This window comes from Arabidopsis lyrata, assembly GCF_000004255.2.
Source record: "Arabidopsis lyrata subsp. lyrata unplaced genomic scaffold ARALYscaffold_1, whole genome shotgun sequence".
Lineage (NCBI taxonomy): Eukaryota > Viridiplantae > Streptophyta > Magnoliopsida > Brassicales > Brassicaceae > Arabidopsis > Arabidopsis lyrata.
Genome location: NW_003302555.1, coordinates 14,846,972 through 14,861,033, shown reverse-complemented (window position 1 = coordinate 14,861,033; position 14,062 = coordinate 14,846,972). Strand labels below are relative to the sequence as shown.

The following is a 14,062-nucleotide window of genomic DNA, read 5'->3' as shown; positions in this document are numbered from 1 at the left end:
TTTAACCATTGTAGTTTAAAGTTGGCGTTCTACAAACTTCACAACGAGTCTATATTTTGGTCTAAAATTACTTGCTGACAATTATATACTTAAGAAAAATTATTTATTACTTAGAATAGTTTTAAATTACAATATATACTAATATATATTTACTAAAAATTTCCAAGTAAATTTAAGTATAAAGAAAAACAAAATGGGCATACTTCACTTTACTTTGGAATTTTTTAATAATTTTGTTTATTATGTATCATTTTATTGTAGGATATTTTTAACTACCAAAATCAAATGAAACTAAATTACGATATATATATATATATATATATATATATATATATATATTGACGTGGAAGAAAAAAAACTTACAATTACTATATTGAAAACAAAAAAATGTACAATGGGAATAATTAACTTTACGTGGAGTTTTTTTTTTTTTTTTTGTGTTTTCCTCCAAACAGTGCTCATCTTATTCCACAATTGTAAAGGAGAAGATGATTGCTTTTGAAGAACTTCCTAACAATTATATATATATATATATATATATATATTTATATACTTAAAAAAATTATTTATTACTTAGAATAGTTTTAACTATACCCCAAAGTCAAATGAAACTGAACTATAATATATATTGACGTCAAAAACAAAACTTACAATATATAATATATAATTATTAAAAAATTCCAAGTAAAGTTAAGTATGCCCATTTTGTTTTTCCTTATGGGCATACTTAACTTTCGTCGGATTTTTTTAATAATTTTGTTTATTATGTATATCATTCTATTGTAGGATATTTTTAACTACCCCAAAGTCAAATGAAACTAAATTACGATATATATATTGACGTAGAAGAAAAAAAAACTTACAATTACTATATGGAAAACAAAAAATAAGTACAACTAGTTTAATAGTCCGCGCTTTGCGCGGTCAAATCAGTGTAGTAATTTATTTTTTACTCAAATGATTAGCAAATTGTATTTTTTTTCTTTAGCAATTAGTTACAAATTTGTGTAACAGTATTTTGTATATATATTGAGTTAAAAAGATTTTCGAAAAAAATATTGTAGAGATCGTGGGGATATGAGGAAGAAGAAATTTTTTTTAATTTTTGTTTTTTTTTCTTTTTGTCATAAATTGGTTTTTAAAAAAGTTAAAGAGTAGAATTTGAGACATAAAACATGTGTCAAATGGAGAGAGCTGCATTTATTTGGAAAGTGATTTGTGATCTTATTATATAAAGTATGGTTTTCAAAGTTAATAACTCATAGGATCGTGACATGTGGTAATTTCGAACGGTAGTGCATTGTTGCACGGATCTATATCTAGTTTATTATAATAGAATGGGAATAATTAACTTTACTTGGATTTTTTTTTTTTTTTTTTTTTTTGTGTTTTACTCAAACGGTGCTCATTGTATTCCACAATTGTAAAGGAGAAGATGATTGCTTTTGAAGAACTTCCTTTATTTTTTCCTATGATAGGTAAGATCAACTGATCATAGTAACATGACACATTTTCCATTTGGTTTCTTTTAAAAGTTAGAAACATATTTTTATCTAGAAATCAAATGTCATTGTCTAACTCTAGCATTTCGACCAAGAACATGCACCTATATTTTTTTTGTAATATGTGTCTCTGTGTGGATTCATACACCTTTTTTCCACAAATCAGCTCAACTGCAATAAAAACTACCCTGATTGATTTCACCATATATATCATCAAAAATGAAAATGAATAATGAAGCCTTTTTATTAGAAACTTATACTTATAGGAATTAAAACTTGAAAAAGTGCTTTTGGTATCCGTAACCCTTAAGCCCGGCATGTTAAGAACCACTAAATATTTTTGACTCAATTTAATTATACTTTGTATTGTTTGGCGTTTTTGTAAAAATCTAACAGAAATTCAGTTTAAGAAAAAAAATCTTGGGACTCTTTTCCCCCAACTAATATAGTAGTTCTATAACCCAGTAAACTAATTCACTGGCTAGTCGAATGTCTAAAAGAGCTAATTTGTTGGTTCATCAACTAAAAGGTTACTGAATGGTCAATCATGTGGATTACTAGTCGATTAATTTTTTTTTAACCGGCTTACTTAACTCATAATGATGTATATGTTGTAGACCGCATGGTCGGATGGACTCCATAACCGTTGGGCCTAATACATATTCTAGAAGGCCCATGTCCATGTTCTAGAAGATTCTCCTTATGACGGTCTATCTTATCTTAGTGGGCTTTTGGGCTTTAGGGTTTACTAGCCCAATGGGGATTTGTCTCCCCTTGTCATGTATAAATATGTATTGAAACCTCATTCATTAATGAATAAGAACAACAAGTTCTATAACACGTTATCAGCACGATAGCCTCTAAATCCCTTAGCTAAAGATCTGACACATAAACCCTAATCTCACGATTTCTCTATCTCCATCAAACCCCTAAAACGCAAAGAAATCTGCCTCGGAACTTCAAAGAGGTCGTTCTCTCAAATCGTGAGGACCCAGAAAACGAGCAAGATATCAAATCGAAGCCCTCGCCGAGACGAATCCATCAGTGCAAACGGCTTGTCGATCTAACCACCGACGCGCCCTCACGCACAGATACAGTGTGCGCCGATTTGTTTTGAAAACCCTAGCTCGTCCGTCCGTTTGCTTTCCCCTTTGCTCGGCGATTCCTTCCAAGGACCATACGCTCGTGACAAGTTGAAAACTGAGGTCTTTAGCTCCCAGTTCATTACCATACAACCCCATAAGGTGAAAGGTAACATCAAAACCCTAAAGCTAAAGAACCAACAATTGAACTTGAAAGTTAAGCAAAGAGAAACCCTAAAACGAATGATGATTGATTAAGTGATTGCTTTGCTTGTATGATTCGATTGCTTGCTTGATCCGATTGCTTGTTTGCTCGATTGTTTGACTCGTTTAGGTTGCTAGAAAAAGTTGATTATCGTTTAAGCTAAAACTCGCCTAAGTTGCTAGAGAAGTTTTAATTATCTAAACCTATAATCGCAAATCCGAAAATTCCATAAGTTTAAATCGGCTTGATTGAGATTGTTTAGGTTGTTAGATTATTTGCTCCTTTGATTGATTACATGCTTAAAACCCTAATCAAATTAGGAAATATTTAGAAATAAGAAAATTAATCCTAAAGTAAAGAGGAAAGTAAATCCTAAAAGGAAAAGGAAAAGTTAATCCTAATCAAAAGAGGAAATCTAATCCTAAGCAAAAAAGGAAAGTCAAATCCCTAAGTAAATCGATTCATGGTTCGGTCTCAAATACCGCATGACACTAACGATTACATGATTTTGACTCAAAACTTATCCTTGTAGATGTTGAATTACAACTTGTACTTTACTGCCCTAAATCTCTTAGGAGATAATTATTTAAAATGGGCAATGGATACTAAGATTATCCTAAAGTCAAAAGGACTTGGTAAATGTATCTAATAAGGCAAGAATGCCAAGAAAGAAAGATAGATATAAGGCAATATTAGCCACCGTCTTATTGAGAGTCTCATAATCAGGACTATAAGTCCATGGATGAGTCTATTGCTAGATGAGCAAAATAATGACTTACAGATAAAAACAGTGAATTACGACCTCATAGATTAACCCCATTACCTAATGCCAATAAGGCCGCAGAGGATAAGAAAGAATCCAAAGAATCTAACCACGTCTAAAGTGATAGACCACACGGCCGTGACCGTGGTGGATGGAAAGGACGTGGTTGTGGCCACTATAACTCATCCGGCCGTGGGAACCACTATAACCGTGGATGTAGACCCAATTCCGGCCGTGGTCGAGGGCGAGGACGATGTGGTATTTCCAAACCACAACACTCGACCAAATGAGTATGCCATAGATATGGAATGGGAAACCATTGGACTAAGATATGTAGGACTTCCAAACATCGTTGTGACCTCTATCAAGAGAGTGTAAAAGGGAAGAATCCTAAAGCCCATTTGGTATATAAAGATGGTGAACATGATCAAGATGATCTAATAGAGTATGAAACTTCTGATTGCATAAAAGAATCAAGTTGATAAATCTTACTTCGACATCAAAACCTCTATGTTTTTCTTTGCATTTTATGTGTTTATTGATTGTTATTTGCTTGAATTTATTTTATATTATTTTATGTTTAGAACATGATTCTTGTCCATATAAAAAATGGCCGAGGACAAGAACATAATTGTGGTGGATAGTGGAGCCACACAAAAGACAAGAGATATTTTCCTAAATCTCATAATAAAAATGCCAATATTAGCACTATAGCGGGTATAGCAAATCTTATTGAGGGCTACGGCCAAGCCCATATTCTATTACCAAATGGCACGCATCTTGAACTAAGCGATGCCCTATATTCACCCAGCTCGAAGAGGAGCTTATTAAGTTTCAAAGATATAAGATTGAATGGTTTCCATATTGAAACAAAGGGTGAAGGGAACAAAGAGATCACCCAAGGACATAAGAAAGTCCTAGAGACTATACCCGCATTATCCACTGGTCTCTACTATGCTAAAATCGATATGATCGAAGCTAATATGGCAATGAACAAAGAGTTCATCGAGAAATTCACTTTATGGCATGACCGGCTTGGCCATCCGGGTCATAGTATGATGCGTAAGCTTATGATAAATTCAAAGGGGCACACCCTAAAAGAGAAAAGAGTTATCCCTAAGAATCTCACGTGTGAAGCATGTTCACAAGGGAAACTCATTATAAGGCCATCACCGGCTAAGGTAAATAAAGAGACCTTAAAATTTCTGGAAAGGATACAAGGAGATATATGTATGGTCTTCATTGATGCATCGACAAGATGGTCGCATGTTTGTCTCCTATCTACTAGAAACCAAGTGTTTGCTAGGTTATTGGCCCAGATAATAAGACTGCGAGCCCACTTTCCAGATTTTCCGCTTAAGACTATACGTCTAGACAATGCCGGTGAATTCACGTCCCAAGCGTTTAATGACTACTGTATGTCCATGGGGGTAAGTGTGGAACATCCCGTAGCACATGTACATACACAGAATGGATTAGCGGAATCCTTCATTAAACGAATTCAATTGATAGTTCGACCATTACTCATGAGGTCGAAGCTTCCAGTAGCCGCTTGGGGACACGCTGTTTTACATGCATCAGAGCTTATACGCATAAGGCCATCTAGTGAACATAAATATTCACCATCCCAATTACTCATGGGTCATAAGCCAGACATATCCCATCTAAAGACTTTCGGGTGTGCCGTATATATACCGATTGCTCCACCACATAGAACAAAGATGGAACCTCAAAGGAGGATGGGAATATATGTTGGATTTGATTCTCCCACCATTATTAAGTATCTAGAGCCAACTACGGGTGATCTATTTAAGGCTAGATACGCGGATTGTCATTTTAATGAATCCGAATTTCCTACTATAGGTGGAGAGACGAACAAGCTGGGTAAAGCAATAAAAGAAATATAATAGAATCAAACATCCTTAAATTGGCAAGATCCTCGGACTCTGGCATGTGAATCAGAGGTCCAGAAAATAATAAATTTGCAAAAGCTAGCTAATGAATTGCCAGATTCCTTTGCTGACCCAAAGAAAGTTACAAAAACGTACATACCAGCTTGTAATGCACCACTACGTATTGATATCCAAAAGGGAATCAATGAAATTGCTACCGAGTCTAACACACGAAAGAAACGTGGTAGACCAATAGGTTCCAAAGATAAAAATCCTCGAAAATCAAAGAAAGGTGCAATAGGAATCCGAGGTTACTAAGGAAACCATCCCAGACATGGAGATAAGGCCGGCCGGCTCTAAGGTACAGGTACCATATAATGTAGCTTGGGACGCCAAGCTGCAAAGTATTAAAGGTCCTGACCATAATAAATCTCAAATCGATTATATCATGTCTGGAACATAATGGAACATATAAGAAATGTCGACATAAGATGATTTTGCATGCAAGGTAGCACTTGAATTTATGAATATAAATGAGGATCAAGAGCCCACGTCTATACTAGAGTGCACTCAAAGACTTGATTGATTAAATGGTACAAGACCATAAAACGTGGAGCTAAGAATCATTAAGAAAAGGAATGAGTTTGGTCCGACCTTAAGGACACCATTCGATGTAAAAACCAGTAGGACACAAATGGGTCTTTGTGAAGAAGAGAAATGAGAATAATGAAATCGTGAGATATAAGGCACGGCTTGTAGCACAAGGATTCTCACAAAGACCGGGGATAGATTATGAAGAAACATACTCCCCTGTGGTGGATGCTAAGACATTTAAATTTTGCTAAGTCTGGCTATATAAAGAAAAAGACTTGATTTGCGGCTAATGGATGTAATGCCTGCATATTTATATAAGTCCACTGGATGATATATATGAGATTACCAGAGGGTATTGAGCTCAAAGATAAAGATAAGAAAGGGTCTTGAGACCAATACTGCATAAGGCTGAACAAATCACTTTATGGACTGAAACAAAGTGGACGCATGTGGTACAATAGATTAAGCGAGTACCTAGTCAGAGAAGGTTATAAGAATGATCCCATCAGTCCATGTATCTTCATAAAGAAATTTGCAAACAAAGGGTTTGTGATAATAGCAGTATATGTGGATGATTTAAACATCCTTGGAACCTCTGGGGAAATCGCCCAAACAGTCAAATATCTAAAGAAAGAATTCGAGATGAAAGACCTAGGCAAGACAAAATTCTGTTTGGGATTGCAACTTGAGTACGTGAATAATGGAATCCTTGTGCATCAAAAGGCATATACTGAAAAGTACTCAAGAGATTCAATATGGACCAGGCCCACCCATTGAGCAGCCCAATGGTGGTGAGAAGCCTCGGATTGGATAGTGATCCATTCGGTCCAAAGAAGGATGAGAAAGAAGTTCTCGATCCTGAAGTGCCATACCTTAGTGCCATAGGAGCGTTAATGTACTTGGCTAGCCACACTAGACCAGACATATGTTTTGCCGTGAACCTCCTTTGTCTAAATTTAGTTCATGATCAACCCAAAGGCACTAGAAAGGTTTGAAGGAAGGTTTGGTTAAATTTTAAATTCTATTCTTCCTATGTTTGTTTATTTGGGTTTTATTCTATACTGATCTAACCAAAGAAGGTCTAGTTTGCTTTGGTTTAGTTTGTTTTGCTAATGCAGGTAAAATCAGATTATGGCATGGTCAATAAATAGGAACTACGTGTGGCTTGATCCCTTCCAAGGGTACGTAGGCAGCCTTCTTCAAGGCGCAGCTACTACAACATCAAAGACCATCATATGAGGAGACAACACAGCCTGTATCGCTCAGCTCAAGGACGGCTACATCAAGGGAGATCGGACGAAGCACATTCTAACAAAGTTCTTCTTCACGCATGACTTGCAAAGGGATGGAGAAGTTCGAGTGGTACAAGTTCGATCCAGCGACAACTCAGTCGATCTCTTCACCAAGGCATTACCAACATCGACATTGAAGAAGCTCACGCATCAAATTGGAATGCGGAGACTTAAGGACTTACAGGGATGACCAAAACAGGGGGAGTAATACGTGCTGTACTCTTTTTCCTTAACCATGGTTTTGTCCCAATGGGTTTTCCTGGTAAGGTTTTAATGAGGCAGCATCCCCGAGCGTATTACTGAGATCCTTTTGGCATCTACACGGTTATGTCATCCAAGGGGGAGTGTTGTAGACCGCATGGTCGGATGGACTCCATAACCGTTGGGCCTAATACATATTCTAGAAGGCCCATGTCCATGTTCTAGAAGATTCTCCTTATGACGGTCTATCTTATCTTAGTGGGCTTTTGGGCTTTAGGGTTTACTAGCCCAATGGGGATTTGTCTCCCCTTGTCATGTATAAATATGTATTGAAACCTCATTCATTAATGAATAAGAACAACAAGTTCTATAACAGTATAGTATTTTACTTATTTTAATTTGATTTTGAATAAACGAAAGTCATAGAATAGTTGTGGTGAAAGTGAAACTATTTTCATTTCTTTTTTTTGTGCCATGTACTAAATAAAAAAAAGTATGTGTCGACTCGCAGTTTTAAGAACCAAGACACTGAAAACTAAATAATTGAAAAACTACTCCTACACAAAACAAAAAAAAATTGAAAAACCACTTGGTTGCAGAATTTACACGTATAAATGCATATATACCATCCTGTTCAAGTCTGTTTTTTTGTCTGTTTTCCATTCGATGTTAATTTATAATGCTTTTGATATTTCGTTTGTTTGGTCCACACAAGGAAAAATGGAAACTAAAGCTGAAAAATCAAAATCTTAGAAAAGAAAAAAAAAGAGAAAGTAATGTCAATGTCACTGATTTAAAGTAACATTAACAAAACAAAATTCATTTGAACAAAAAAAAAAAAAGAGAAAATATAGAAAATTGCAGGCATACTTGCGTTTAGTTAGGTTGTACATAGACGATATTCCTTCATTTCCTTGTCGGTAGAAATCTCTCTATATCTTGATCCCAAAAAAACACTGATCATATTAAATTAGTATGTATCTTTTTTTACTAATATATATATGATCAGTGTTTTTTTGGGGATCAAGATGAAGAGGTTGTACATAGACGAACTAGTAGTGCCCAAAAATATTAAAAGTTATGTAATTTCTCGAAATGTAAACTATTCGTTTCCAGAAACAAGGTAGTATCTAAATTTTGGTATAGTTTTCTAATAAAAAAAGTTAGTTATATTTAATGATGAATTAATCATTTAAATAAATAGATGTTCTAATTTAACATAAATGTAATCACGAGGGACTAGTCAGCTTTAAATATAATGTAACTTCACGAATATAGAAATAATATTTTCTCTTTTAGAATTTGAAGTCTATATTGGATATAAGAAAATTATTCGAACCTTCAAAATTTTCATTCTATACGTACTTATTTAATATAATGTGGTACTTGATTTTTCTAACAACAAATTTTATGGGATTTTCCAGTATAGTAATATTTTTGAATCATTAATTTAATTATATCTATTTCTACCAAAATTTTAATTTTTGCATAAGAAGAAAATAAATATTCTCGGACCATCGGCCTTAGCCACATCCCCAAATTTCGAAAGCACAAGAAGCCTTTCAGCGCCAGAAAAATAAAATTATTGGGTGGAAAATTGCAAATATTGATTTCCTAAATAATTAAAATTGTGCTTTTGAGCTTTTTATTTTTTGTCATCGTGCTAAAGTATTTCGTTCAGAAAAAATATAATTAAAAATAGATATTGGGCATGTGAGTGTCCCATGTAAAATCAGAACCGTTCAAATCATCTTCCAAACTTCTATTTATTCTCAATCTTCTCTTCTCTACAACATCCAAGCTTAAACTTGCTTTCTGCTTCTCCCTTCTTCGCCCTTTGTTATAATTCTCTCATATCACTTAAGAGAAGAAAAAAAAAACTCCAAAACTAAAGAGAAATTTCGTTATCTCTCTTCCCAAAACTCACATACATATAATCCAATATCATCACAAATGTCTTGCCTAGAGATTTATAACAAAGACGTAAGTAATATTTAATTAAGCTTGTCCCTTCAATTGTTTCTTTATTTGCTTTGATATATTAATCAGAGTTTGGAGTAATGGACCTTTACTTTTCTTCCTTATAAGATTTTGATTATCTGATTAAGGCTCTTGTTTCTTGAATTTCATATGTGACTACAAAAGGAAATTTTTTTCTTGTTAAGTAACTCATTGTTATAGTAAAAACTTTATAAGCTTTTGGTGGCTCAATAAGAGCATGATCAAAAGGACATGCTTAGTGCAATGGAAAGTCACGATCTTTATGTGCAACAAACATTTAGCTCAACATCTTTTCTTTTTCTTCAAAAAAATATTTTTAATAGACAAGCTTTTAAATTAAGCTCTATAATATTGGCATATTATATCTAATCTTCTTTATATATATGGATGTAAGTATTTTTCTTTTTTAGTGCTCCAATTTAAAGTCGAGTATAAATCCAAATATAATCTTGAAAGTAGTGTATACAAAACGAGAATTACGTGGCAATGCAGAAAATTAGAGTTAAAAGAAAAAATCGTTTTTTGTTTTTGGTCAAGTTCCGGAAAAACAAAAACCATGGAACTTATGAATCTTCTCCGTAACATGAGCAAAAAAGGTGGTACATACTAGTAGAGAATTAAACATATATAGCATCTTTCTATATATTTATAGATAAATTGATGTGTGTGTATCAACTAATTAAATTTAACTAAATGAAAAATGCAGACAATGAAGAAGAAAGAAGAAGAAGAAGAAGAAACAAGAGATGGAACAGTGGATTACTATGGTCGTCCCTCTATTCGTTCTAACTCAGGCCAATGGGTTGCTGGCATCGTCATTCTCCGTATGTCCCTCTTCCCTAATTCAAAATTACAATTTAACAACACATCAAATTGAAATATAAATATGCATTTTTTGCTAGGAAATCAACTGTAATATATTAATCAAACCAAATAGATAGTAATTTTATGAAACCTTAAAACATAGAATCTTTTTATTTTTATTTTGTTTTTCACGTCCTTTTCTCAAAGATACCACATGCAAACTCATGGCATCTTTACATAGCTATATTCAGTGCCGGTCCCTATATAATTCATGGATTCATATCATTATTATGGCTTAATACATGATTTGTATATAGAAACACACATATTTACATTATCCTGTATATAATATATGTAACGTATAAATAGAGATATAGATCCCGACAAAAAACGTATAGGTTGATGATATCGATACTTACAAGAAAAAAAAAAAAAACTAGATACCGATATGATGTATATCTAAAAGTGTGTAGATTGATTGATATGCATACTTATCTTTGAGGTAATAAGTTATCAGAAACTAGGAAAGTGACAATAGAACGAACATAAATGACTAGAATTAACTTCGAGTTTTACGTGAACGTGTCAAGACATATCCATGTGTTCGAACGTAGGCTGCATGTTTTGGTAGAAAAACCCCAACCACATGACAAATGCATATAAATTTTTTTTATAACGGGTACATCATAAAAGAGAACCAGACTAATTTCCCATATTTTCTTGCCATTTCTTTATTACTTATGTAAAAAAAATATATATATATATATATATCTATGATGGAAATAGTTATTATATAATACACTTATGTGTACTTTTCAATCATTTTCTCCAAAAAAAAAACAAAATAGTAATAATTCAAACGCAACTAAAATGATGTAAAAGATCTGAATGATTGAATGTTTTGGTTTTAAAGTTTTGGATCTAGTTTGTCATTTTAGAAAATAACTGAAAAATAAAACATTCAGATTTGTAAGTGATTCTATTTGTAAGAGATAGATATTTAGGTTTTTTAAAGATACTTTGATGAAATTTAACCAAAAAAAGAAAAAAAAGTTATTTTGAGGAAGACGACACTAATAAATTAACATAAGTGCAAGGAAAGCATGTGTTAGTGGAACTACGTTGCCTTACACGTAATTACCCATCTCGTCTCTCCATGACGTTGGCTTATGCCACGTCCACTTCTTCACATTTTTCTCCTAACATTCAAATTTTGCTTATAAATTATGTTGATATTAAATTATATAATTAGAATAATTCACAAAGCATCTATTTATATACAAAGCAGAATTTAAGAGATTTAAGTGGGTTTTCTTTTTGGTTTGATGATTTTTAGTTAGTAGAGTCCACGTAATTCATAAGATTATTAGTTAACTAATTCATAAGAGTATTAGTTAACGATTTGTATTTCGCATGTGGAATTCAATTTGCTAAAATTTTGTTATTTGTATGATTTAATTATTTGATTTCGTTAGAAGGTGGAACAATAATGAAGTAGTCATTAAATACAATCCAACCAAAGAAATGTTAACATCATCTTGACGAACACGGAACAATTATTATTAACAATCATTCATTCATTCCATTCTTTCATCTATTCTGGTTTCTTTCAAATCAATAATTATTTGGTTAACTCTCTCTAAACCAGATTCTAATCTAATTTTTCCGGTTAACAGTGAACCAGGGGTTGGCGACACTAGCCTTCTTTGGAGTTGGAGTGAACTTGGTGCTCTTCCTAACGCGCGTTTTGCAGCAGAATAACGCAGACGCAGCTAACAACGTTAGCAAATGGACAGGGACTGTTTATATCTTCTCACTGGTTGGAGCGTTTCTCAGTGATTCGTATTGGGGTCGTTACAAGACTTGTGCTATATTTCAAGTCATTTTTGTCATTGTAAGTAATAGCAAATATCAAAATGTGATTCATCGTTTAAAAGTTTGAAACGTTTTGAACTAATAAGAACGCTTTTTTGGATGTGAAACGCAGGGACTTTCATCGCTATCGCTGTCATCGTACATGTTCTTGATTAGACCACGAGGTTGTGGGGATGAAGTCACTCCTTGTGGTTCGCATTCCATGATGGAGATCACAATGTTCTACTTTTCGATCTATTTGATCGCATTGGGATATGGCGGTTACCAACCAAACATTGCAACGCTTGGAGCGGATCAATTCGATGAGGAGCATCCAAAAGAAGGGTACTCAAAGATTGCGTTTTTCAGCTACTTCTACCTTGCTTTGAACCTCGGATCACTCTTTTCAAACACCATCTTGGGATATTTTGAGGATGAGGGAATGTGGGCACTCGGGTTTTGGGCGTCCACTGGCTCTGCTATCATTGGTTTGATTCTTTTCCTCGTTGGAACACCGAGATACCGATATTTTATGCCCACCGGGAATCCTCTATCGAGGTTTTGTCAAGTTTTGGTCGCTGCAACGAAGAAATCATCGGTGGAGGCGCCACTAAGAGGGAGAGAGGAGATGTATGATGGAGACAGCCAAGGGAAAAATGCTTCAGAAAATACAGGGAGAAGGATAGTGCACACCGATGAATTCAAGTAAGTTGCCAAAAATCGCAGTTTTACCATATATGTCAATGCCATGAATTGTTCTAACATGTTTCTTTTGGAATTGCAGGTTCTTGGACAAAGCAGCGTACATCACAGCGAGAGATCTTGATGACAAGAAACAAGACGCAGTGAATCCGTGGAGGCTCTGTCCAGTGACGCAAGTCGAGGAAGTCAAGTGCATTCTTAGACTGATGCCAATTTGGCTCTGCACTATAATCTACTCAGTCGTCTTCACCCAAATGGCCTCTCTATTTGTGGAGCAAGGCGCTGCGATGAATACCTCTGTCTCGGATTTCAAAATCCCCCCGGCAAGTATGTCCAGCTTCGACATCCTTAGTGTCGCTTTGTTCATATTCCTATACCGCAGGGTTCTCGAGCCAGTAGCAAACAGATTCAAGAAGAACGGATCAAAAGGAATCACCGAGCTTCACAGGATGGGTATCGGACTTGTGATTGCTGTCATAGCTATGATTGCAGCCGGGATTGTGGAATGCTATAGGCTTAAGTATGCAGACAAAAGTTGCACTCATTGTGATGGCTCAAGCTCCTTAAGCATCTTCTGGCAGGCTCCACAATACTCGCTAATTGGGGCATCAGAAGTGTTCATGTACGTGGGTCAGCTTGAGTTCTTCAACGCGCAAACACCAGACGGACTAAAGAGCTTCGGGAGCGCTCTGTGTATGATGTCAATGTCGATGGGAAACTTTGTGAGCAGCTTGTTGGTGACAATGGTGGTGAAGATCTCTACAGAGGATCACATGCCTGGTTGGATTCCAAGGAACCTCAACAAAGGTCACTTAGACAGATTCTATTTCCTCTTGGCTGCGTTGACCAGCATTGACCTGGTGGTATACATTGCCTGTGCAAAGTGGTACAAACCTATAAAACTAGAAGGAAAAGATGAGATGCAAGACATGAGTGATGATGACGATGACACCGAGAGCGAAGAGGAACGAGAGAAGGATTCTAAAGTCTAACAAAATGTGTGTTTGGTTTTCAGTTTTCCAGTAATGTAACAACAAACTGATTCATAAATAAAAGGCTAACGGATTAGTCTTTTTCATCGAAAAGACTTCTTCTTTGTGTTATATGGGTTACTCTAACCAAATAAGTAATAAGATGAGTGAGACAGAAATCCTCCATGACATATGAAGC

At 34.8% G+C, this 14,062-nt stretch overlaps 1 protein-coding gene across 1 annotated transcript; it reads left to right on the top strand.

Annotated features, from left to right (window-relative positions):
• The first annotated feature begins 9,279 nt into the window (after positions 1-9,279).
• Positions 9,280-13,995, top strand: LOC9327054 (protein NRT1/ PTR FAMILY 7.3). Its single transcript, XM_002893678.2, has 5 exons — positions 9,280-9,514; positions 10,239-10,356; positions 12,013-12,230; positions 12,324-12,895; positions 12,975-13,995. Exons 1-5 carry the CDS (start codon positions 9,485-9,487, stop codon positions 13,882-13,884), a joined length of 1,848 nt encoding a protein of 615 aa, XP_002893724.1. The 5' UTR covers positions 9,280-9,484; the 3' UTR covers positions 13,885-13,995.
• Positions 13,996-14,062: the final 67 nt, after the last annotated feature.